Source organism: Etheostoma cragini, chromosome 11 (assembly GCF_013103735.1).
Source record: "Etheostoma cragini isolate CJK2018 chromosome 11, CSU_Ecrag_1.0, whole genome shotgun sequence".
Taxonomy (NCBI): Eukaryota; Metazoa; Chordata; class Actinopteri; order Perciformes; family Percidae; genus Etheostoma; species Etheostoma cragini.
In genome coordinates, this window is record NC_048417.1 from 16,870,917 (window position 1) to 16,881,320 (window position 10,404).

The 10,404-nt window shown below is 44.0% G+C and overlaps 1 protein-coding gene across 1 annotated transcript in view; it reads right to left on the bottom strand.

Moving 5' to 3' along the window:
• si:ch211-45c16.2 (mitogen-activated protein kinase kinase kinase 13) overlaps positions 1-1,106 on the bottom strand; it is a 9,101-nt gene extending 7,995 nt beyond the window's left edge. The window contains exon 1 of the mRNA XM_034886062.1: positions 397-1,106. Coding sequence (XP_034741953.1) covers positions 397-1,039 — 643 coding nt within the window. The 5' untranslated portion in view covers positions 1,040-1,106. The remainder of the gene's footprint in view (positions 1-396) is intronic.
• Between the last annotated feature and the right edge of the window lie 9,298 nt (positions 1,107-10,404).

The window sequence follows — 10,404 nt, forward strand, 5'->3', positions numbered from 1 at the left end:
GTATAGATACAGTATATATATATATATATATATATATATATATATATATATATAAAAAATACAATTGGACAAGAGCAACCACAAGAGCCAGCCCAGTTCTGTCTGACCTTGACTCGTATCTTGCAGCCACAGTGTCCAGCCGGTACAGACACCCTGGCAGCAAGGTCAGTCTACCTTAACCATGACCTCTATTCAAACTGACAGCTGTATAGCTTCGCCCACTACAGCAATATGGCTCAACTGGGCTTGGCTATTTAATTACAGTTTCAGACTACATCAGGAGAAACGGAAGGGAATCTTAAGGTTTTTTTTAAGAAACCTTAAAGAGACATTTCAACAGTGAGCAATTAGTTTCCTAAATTGATTCCATGCAGAAAGGGGAAACCCAAAACTAACCTTGCTGTTGTAGCTTGTATTCTGTCGAGTACGTCTTCCCTATGATATTCCAGACAGGCCGAAGACAGCCAAACAGCCCTTCTAAGAACCCTCCCGACCCAGGCCCTGCTCTGTGGAAGTGCAGCTTGATGTCATCCGGGTGATGGGGGTGGCTCTGCCTCCCCTCTACATTGTGGTGTATGGGACAGTCCCCTTCTCCCATCTGCTCCTCCATCCCACTGCCACACCCGCCATGCTCACAAGATACTGGCGATCCGACTTCTTCATGGTCCTGCTCCTGCAGCTGGAGTACGCTGTTGTCAAAGTGCCCACCCTCGCTCCGTGTTGAGTCCACACTCAAGACTGTGTTTGGGGGAGTTATACCCCCCAGCATTGAGTCTTCGTCTTGGCCGGGCATCTGCAGCGTCTGCAGGGGAACCGGCAGTTGTGTCAGTGGAGCCAGGTCTGTGATGATCTGAGGTGGTAAATTTGATGGAGGGGCCTGAGGAGGCTGAGGTTGGGAGTTGGGCAAGTTTGATTTCTTCATGGCATCCCCAACCACGGTAAGTTTGAGCTCCTCCTTCAGCTTGCCCACCAGCAGACTGGGGCAGGAAGTCCATGAGAGCACCTCGGGGGAGCTACCCATAGTGTCGTGCATGTGCATGGGCTACCCAGTGTCAATGAGTGGGGTGCGTCCTAACACACTGGTTGGTCTGAATGTTGAAAATCACCTGCAGAGGGAACAGAACAAGGAAGAGTTATCTAAATTAAAAAAGCCCATGGGAAATGAAATGCAGATTAAAATAAAAACCTGATTTAAATCCCTTTGGATGATAATAGACAACACTGATCCAACATAAACATGATTAGAAATGTTGCCATGGGGCCCTATTACTTCCAAAAAGAGAAATGCAATCCTCTCATAGATCTGGGGTTGAGAGAGCTTATATTATTGATGATTATTTTTAACTATGTACTGTAGACACTGTAGGGTAGAGGTGGTTAAAAAATATCAGATAAGCTTTAAATCAATGCATACGAGACAGAGTTGCTGAATGAAAGCCATTGCAAAGTAGATAAAAATAATGCAATTCTGGGAAATTTGTGGGAAACAGTTGGACTAAATCACACACACACACGTGAAGCAGTAACAGTATATTTATGCTGTATAGTGTAAGTCTTGCTGTGTATTAGGACATCTGAGACAGCAAAAACATCTGGCACGCACAGCCTGTTCTCTCTGCTTAACCAGCAAGGCCAGCCATAGCGACCATAGGCCCATAGCCAGCAGCAGAGCAAACATAGTGTTTCACTTTAGTCCCTGAATCACTGGCAGTAAAACCCATACCATGTTCAACCTGCCTATTAGTGTATATATTGATGTATACTGTGATTAGAGCCTGCTTTACCTTCGTTGTTTGTTTACATAACTCGATCACAGGGAAAATGTTGCCACAGCGGTAACTCTACCAAAGCTGGAGGATTTTCCAGTTCTCTTGTTTCTATTCCATCAAAAGTCTTTCTAATTAAATAAAACTGCTATTTTATTTGCAGTTTTGTCAAAATACACCCAGATACATTAAAGGAATAACTTTTGATGTATGGTAAAGTCTCTGATGAACTTAAATCATCTAAAAATAAACGTTCATCCTAGTTGTCACCAAAACGTGAGAATACATATTGCTCCAACATGGCAACTTAAGTCAGCGCAAATATGTTCTGCTGTAGAGAACAGCAGCTTAAAGAATAAACAAGGATAATACAACTCAGGTCCACCTCCTACTTTTTTTCTGAACTATTAATAGCAACCTTAGTCTTCATAAGCAAATGTATCATCATGTAACCTAAGTGTGAAACTTAGATTGTTATTCATGCTCATGCTTGAGTATCCTGTGCTTAACCAAAAATGCTTGGCTTTATTGTATACATGTAGTTCAGAAAACTGCATTTGTCAATCTACCAGCCATGATAATATGTGGTTAAAATCACCATATGTAGCATTTTGCATGCCCATAATGTCTTACATCAAATTATTATGATGGCAAACGTTTTTGTTTGTAGAAAAATACATCAATCCTTAAGAATACTGTCAGACTAAAAGTATTTGTTTATCTCCTCTTTATCTGAGTGTGTGTGGGTCAGAGTGGGGTGTGTATTAGTGTGCAATGCTGTCTGCCCCAGTGTTTTTTGCAACACTACCACTGGGAGTTGCCAAAGTCAGAAATGTTAAAATCCTATACATGGGGAATTTAATTTGTTGCATACTGTGTTTTCATACAACAGATGGCCATTTATCCACAGTTTAACTGTGCTTGTTGAATCTTGGCAAAAGCCACATGAAGCCCCCCCCCACCAAATCCAATCAAGTTTGAGGGGCAGTAAAAAAACAGAGAGGAAGATAGTGAGAGGCTGTAAAGTGTGTACAGTCGGGAACAGAGGATCAAAGTCCAAGGCAGAGCAGTGAGCTGGCTCTGTGTTACATGGAGGTTTCCTTAAGGGGTCGGTCATGAAGTTCAAGTGAAATACACTTTGTTTATGTTGCTCTCTGCAAGAAATGCATGAATGCACATATCTTCCTCCTGGCATAGGTCAAAGTACAATAAATCTCTGATCTTTCTGATGCAGATAACTTTAGTGCCGAAATGCCGCAAAGCTAAGACACCAAGCATAATTCCAGAGCACAACATGTGTGTGTTAAATATGGCACTTGTTATTTTGTTTTCTGGATAGTTGACAACAAAATGAAGAAAAGAAAAGATGGGGAAAGGGATTTAAAACTCCTGAGAGGACTCAAAGTGGAGATGCTCACAGTTATATGATATGCGTCCTTGTCCACTGGTCCACACAGATACTGCTTTCATGTTATTGCGAATGTACTGTATCTGTGAGTGTGTGTGTGTTTGTGTGTTGTGTGTGTCTACTGGGGGGTAACCTGAGCGCTGTGCGAGTGTAGTGGCTGCCAGCAGCTCATCTATAATGCAGGCCTGTCTCTAAGCAGGTTGCTGAGAGTGCAGGGGAAGGAGAGAATGCTCTCTCAGGTATCCAATAAATCCGTCCCTTCCACAGCCAGAGACAATCGAGCTGTGCGAGTAGAGGCCTGTGCTGAAATTCCACCCAACAGACGATTCTAGGAGCTGGGCATCTGACGTGGGCCGCCGTGAGTGGATGTGGTCGGCTTGAAAGAAGCATGCACGTTACGCCACAAGCCTGCATGCGCAGTACACTCTATAACAGATGCACAGTAATCTTGCCTAAATAAAGACTACAGAGCACAGCCTGACAGAAAACCTGATGCCATCCAGTCTCTTATAATGTTCACCCATTTGTACTCTCTCTGCCCAATCTCTTTCCGAGCCGGCTGAATCCGGACCGAGTCTATGCATCAACAGTATATCCGACGGAAAGAATAGGAAATGGACCTCTCGTTCTCTCCCATTAATCTCTAATGGAAGATCTCTATGTGCATAGAAGCCCATGAATAATGTCTGCGCCTCATCAAGAAGGGCCCAAGGTTTCATTTACACAGTCATTTATTTACAGGACTTTCCGAAAGTGACCATGACTAAGCAAAAGGACACACTGACCGTCCTTTGGAGGTTAAAACATTTTTTTGTTACATGTTTGTATAAAGTAAATATTGCTTTGGAGCAAACAATGCGTATGCTCAGCAGCTCAAAAAGAGAAAAAGAGAGAGAGAGCGAGAGAGAGAGATGAATTATCAGGGGATGATCCTTTAATCCCTCTACAGGGCTCTAAAGACAAGCTTTTACAAACACAAACCCGGTTCAGCCCTCCCCCTCCAGATATCCTCTAAACACTTCCTTTCATTTCTTGCCTCTCTAAAGGCGACCTAATGTTAATGGCCAATAGCACAATGCATCATGGTAAGTACATCTTTAGTATACTGTATATGAAAACACTTCTAAATGTGGAACAGTATTTGCAGAGAAAGACCTCACTGATATTGTTACTGCACCACACTTTATATGACTGTGTGTGTGTGTGTGTGTGTGTTTGTACATATGGCAGCTGGTGATGCAGGCGGATCAGGTTCAGACACCACACATGTTCTCACACACACACACACACACACACACACACCCACACACACCGGGTGTGTTCGGCAGGATCCAATAATCCCACTACTCCCAGCAATCCACTGGGGATGGGAGTATTTTTGTGGCACTCAGCAAATGGCAACATGGCTGTTAAGATTGTGTTTCGACGTAGTGTACCTTCACAAAGGCAGCGGGACCTTCTACAATGTATTAATACAGCAACAGACAGAACTTTATTAACATACACAGAGGTCTACATTGCATCCAGCAGCATCACTAGCATCAGCAGCACTAGTAACAACAGCAGTAGCATAGATAGATAGATAGATAGATAGATAGATAGATAGATAGATAGATGTTTATTGATCCCGAGAAAAATGGGAAATTCCTGTGTTACACAAGCAAAATCAGTCACAAAGCACAAAATACAAATATGAATGAAAATACTAGGAAAAATATACATACATACAATATACATGAAATAATAATATGAATAAAGTAAAAAGACAATTATATTTGAATATGTACAGGATGGGGGAACAAAAATGTGCAACTGCTTAAAAAATATGCTAAAATGTGCTAAAATGTAAAAATGTAGGCTACATGTAAATGTAGAATGGTAGAATGGTAGCATCATGGTAACATCATGGTAGCATCAGTAACAGCAGCAGTAGCAGCAGTAGTAGCAGCAGCAGTAGTAGCAGCTGTAGCATCAGTAAAAGCAGTAGCAGCAGTAGTAGCAGCAGTAGCAGTAGTAGCAGCAGTAGCATCAGTAAAAGCAGTAGCAGCAGTAGTAGCAGCAGTAGCAGTAGTAGCAGCAGTAGTAGCAGCAGTAGCAGCAGTAGTAGCAGCAGTAGCAGCAGTAGTAGTAGCAGTAGTAGCAGCAGTAGCATCAGTAAAAGCAGAAGCAGCAGTAGTAGCAGCAGTAGCAGTAGTAGCAGTAGTAGTAGCAGTAGTAGCAGCAGTAAAAGCAGTAGCAGCAGTAGTAGCAGCAGTAGCAGTAGTAGCAGTAGTAGTAGCAGTAGTAGCAGCAGTTAAAGCAGCAGTAGCAGTAGTAGCAGCAGCTGCAGTGTCATCTGTGTCTCCATCATTCTGCTCCTCATTAAGGGAAGCCCTGCTGGGCCCCATAGCAGGAACCTCCCTTTAGGTGACAGCTGCGCCACCAACAAAGAAACCAATTTAGCCGCTATCCCACCTCATCATTCACACGTTACCATGTCAACACAGCATCCATCCTGACCTTCTGCTACCAGTCACACTCACTCTCATCCAACGCTCAGGTTTGGAGAGGCCAAAAAGCCTGAAGGGTGCTTTGAATCCACTAAGCCCATCACACAGGGAACGCAGAATAGTGGTGTTTGTTTAAGAACAACAATATAGTCGTCTTAACTAATTCTAAGGAGGGGGGTAAACCATCCAAGATAGTATTAAGCGTTTATCCAAATATTGGCCATTATTTGAACAACAGAGTACACGTTATAGCTCTTCGCCTCAAGAGAAATCAGGTACAAATATCAGCCTCATGAGCTACGAACTACTGAAGATTTATAAAAATCTGATCCTCATAGCATACAAGAGAAGTAGCACACTGAGCCACAGTCAATCCTTTTTGCAGATACTGTCCAAAGAAAGATAAATACCTGCTCCAGACTGTTTCTATCCCTCCTGACCTCCTCTCTTAAACCAAATTGAACAAAGCATAAATGGTGAGAGCAGCCCTCGTCTCCACTTAAGTAACCAATGAAAGGAAAAGTTCTGAAACAAAATAAACTGGACAAATAAAGAGTCTCTTACCAGCAGTCGCTTAGGGGTCTCTATGGTCTGAACTACACGTGACTGTCTGTTATTCTGGGTCACAGTTAAACAGCTGAACTCTGGTATCTGTACTTATTTCCCTTGTCAATGCAGACTATGGACTTTCATAGCCGGTGTGAGTAAACATTGTTATAAAACAGAACATTGGGGAAAATACTACTCATAGATTTCTTCATTGGAGTCAGACAGAATTACAATAAAAACATATTAAGCAGTATGAATATCAAACACAGAGACCACAGAAACATGACTCTGCCAACAGAGCGGCCAGTCCTGATTTGATTGTCGGGATGTGGGCCGATGTCTAAATCAGCTTTTCCTCGCTACCACGGCCATGAGTCCTGCCAAAGGGGATTGGACAGCCTGCCGTAGGTGGGTGAAAGTAATAATCTGCTGGTGCGGGCACAGAGGTGGAGGGGAAAATAAACAAATTCTGGCAAAGCGTTGAGGCATCTGCTGTCACATAGCTGACATTTCACTTTAATCCCCCTTTCTTCAAATTCTGATTCCTTCTGGTGACTCACCTGAGCTGACTTAAATACTTGGTGGTGGCTGAAGGGAAAACAGGCCACAGAGCAATAATCCCTGCCTGCTTGGGGTCTGACTGGTGTCGCTGGTACAAATAGGAACACGTTCAAAGCTGCTACTGCTAAGGTCACAGTAAAAATTCCAGGCGGGATCACCTGGAATATGGCTGGTTTGAAGTAAAGTAGGGAATCTCAGAGACAAGAGGAGGGCACACCGGTGGATGAATGAAACTGCCTGAGAGAGTTGACTGATAGGAGAATGAAAGTGTAAAAACGAGGCCAAGCCTACACCTGGGCTTCTTCTTCTGAAGTCCGAAACATCAATGTCTGACTGGCGGGGTTCCTCGTTTGTTAGGGAGTTCAACAAACAGAACCCAGCTGACCAACACGTTCTAGAGGAATACACTACAATCTTTGCTTAACGTGGTTGTGAAGCATTAGCACTCCAAACACACACAAAAAACTTATGCCTCAAATAGCCTCAACGGTACAAGCCAGAATCGGAGAAAAATAAATAACCGAAGAAAATAGTGTGCGCCATGGACACGTCAAACACTCTCCCTCCAGCCTTTTCTCTCCCAGCCTCTCAGTGAGGCTGCAGCCAGCACTGCATTGAAGACACACAGCCTCATGCATCCTCTGCTCTGAAAAGCTCACACCACTTCAATATCTGCTTTTCAGTCAAGCAGATTCCTTGTTACCAACAATGTTCAAACATAAAGCTTTACATTTCTATTCATGAATGCTAACCAGATACTTTCGGATAGATGAGGATTGCAAACAGACAGGAAGGGACGGTCGGACCAAGGAGACAGTGGAAGGAGAAAAAGGCTTAGAGAAAAATAAAGGAAGAAAAGCAGATTAGGGAGACAGAAAGGGATATGGAAGGCTATGAATGAGGATGGTGAGGAACATTTTGTGTCTAGAAACAGAAAAAGAGTGAGAGCAGAGAAAAATGAATCAGAGAAATGAACAAAAAGTAAAAAGAGAAAGTGCTTTTTTGCCGCTGCTGCTGCTGCTGCTGGGGATGCTTGCGGCATGATACAGTCCAGACCACGCTCCAATGGTAAAGACTCCCAGAGCGACAACAAAGGACACAAGAGGATCCGGCTCCATGTGAACTGGGCCTGTCTGCCCTGCACAGCCAGGAGACAGCAGCACTCACAGACAAATGCACACACTCAACGCTGCACACCAGAGGAGCTGCTGCCACAACAATCCCCTTTGTGCTCTTTTAATAGTGGTGGCCTGCCTGGCCCGCCAACAACAAGGGTTGAGGAGAGAGACAGACACACAAAAAGCGACACAACAGACAAACACCCTTACTGCAGGAGACCGGCTGTGACTGACACCATTGTAATGGCCCCGCAATCTGAAAATACACAAAGCTGCAGAGCAAAAAATAAAAATGGGTTTCACATGAGAAAGTGGATGTTGTACTGCAAGGACATGTCCAATCTTCTGCCTTAAACAGACTCTACCACAGCTGGGAAATCAATGCACATTAGTGCTTCTATTAGCTCCTGGGTTCCTATCCCTGCAACATGCACCTCATCCAAGATTTAATAATAAATCTGGTACCCCAATTTAGACACTCTTCTTATTTCTATTTATCACTAGAATTAAATCCCAAAAGAGGCAAAGTCCTCATGGATATGAATATGCAGCCATTATTTTAAGCGCTCTGTGGAGAATGGATGGAGCTCTCCCCTCCTCCTCCTCCACCTCTTCTCCTTTAAAGCCCGGCTGCCGGCTACTCATCCTGTGCAGTTACATAAACATGCTTAGTAGCAGAGGACAGAGATGGGCATACATTGAGCATTTCTGCTGCCATAGCATGTAAAATAAAGAGATGGATGAAGATGCAAAGTGGGGGAGGAAAGTCAAAGATTGTGAAGCAGAAAGGGCAACTTGGACAAAGAGAGAGGCAGAGTTAAGTAAGACAAAATCTGGACGAGGAAAGTGAATGTAATTTGTTTATGTGCACATGCTGAAATGCCTGTGGCAGTGCACAATCCAAGTGTGTCCCAGAAAACTCTTTCATATGCCCAGCGTCAAAGTGCCTTAGAATATCGTTCGGCTACTTGATCAGGAGGTGGAGGGGAGTTCTTTTGGTCTCTACCTTTACCTACATTTAAACCTGTCCTTCAGAGGGCACAGAGAAGCACCGCATCAAAAAGCAGCAGCAGCATCATCGCTGAGCCTAAAATAGCTCCTGCACGCACCAACGCACGACCACTTAACACACTCCTGCAGCACTGCTAATGAACAAACACTGACACAGCTGATCTACTTACAAACACACATTTGAATGTCTCCTTTCACACACACAAACACACACACACACCAAAATACAATAAAAAGAAAAAAACTATATACAAGACAAATTTAGAAGCAGGAGCTTGTACCTCCACATCCAACTGCTTCCACTCAGATGTACAGCACAGCATCAGCAGATTACTCACAGCAGACAGAGCTCAGATTCATGGTCCTCCCTCAGCTCTGAGGCAGGGATGGATAAAAAAAAAAAAAGCCGGCAGGGAGAAAAGCTGAACTGACGGTCAAGATGGAGACAAACGGCAAGAAAGACAGGGAGAGAGGGAGACAGAGGCTGGGGAGAGTGACGGACATTCCTCTAAACTCCCGCAGCACCTGGGATGTGAGTGGGTGGCTGGCAGCGTCACCGGGTCGCTGAAGACCTGCTCACGTCACACTTTTCATGAATGGAGCTGTCTGACGCAGAGAGGACGCAGCTCAAAGAGCAAAGGATGGGGGAGGTGGGGGGAAGCAGGAGGGGTGGAGCCTTCTGCACAGACTCAGAGAGTAGGAGTGCAGAGAGATGAAGAGGAGAGAAGAAGGGGGGGGATGTATTTAAAAGCAGCACCAGCTGGGAACAGCAGGTTAGGCTGCAGTGGCGTGTCTGTAAGTAGGACAGACCATTTCTGCACAAGAGAAAATCTCTTTGTACAAAATCAGTAATCAGTTGTTTCCGTGTCAATTATATACACGTCCCACATACAGTCTGAGTGCACACTGCGTCCTGTATTCTAGTACAGTATGTGCTATCTATTTGTGACCAAACATTGCACACGTGCAGGCACACAAACAGTTCAGACCTTTAGTTGTCCACAGTCATCAAGTTATTGTGATTAATCTACATTTTCACCACAGGGTGTACATAAACGCTCTGCACAGCTGGACATTGTCTTGGTAAGCTAAGAAGTGTTCGGCTGCAAACTGAAAGACTTTCAACAAAGCATTACAACCACCTTTAAGCATGTGTGTCCATGCTTATACAGACCTTTATGTCCTAAACATAACTGAATATTCAATTTGGACTCAAATCTAATGCCAACCCACTTGACAGGTGTCCATACTCAGGAGGAATAAGAAAGTTCAAGTTTCAGGGCAAAAGGGGTTGCGACAGAGAAATATCAAAAGGTCAGATCCAGATTGACAGAATAATTATTCTATTTTCCCCACAGAAGGTCTTTGAAGGTCTCTCACAATGCGCTGCAGTAAAACCGCCTTATTCAGCTGGTTTTTCAGCATCTCACAGGTTTACTGTGGCTGATCCGCTCCGTCTTGCTTCACACACACACACACACACACACACACACACACACACA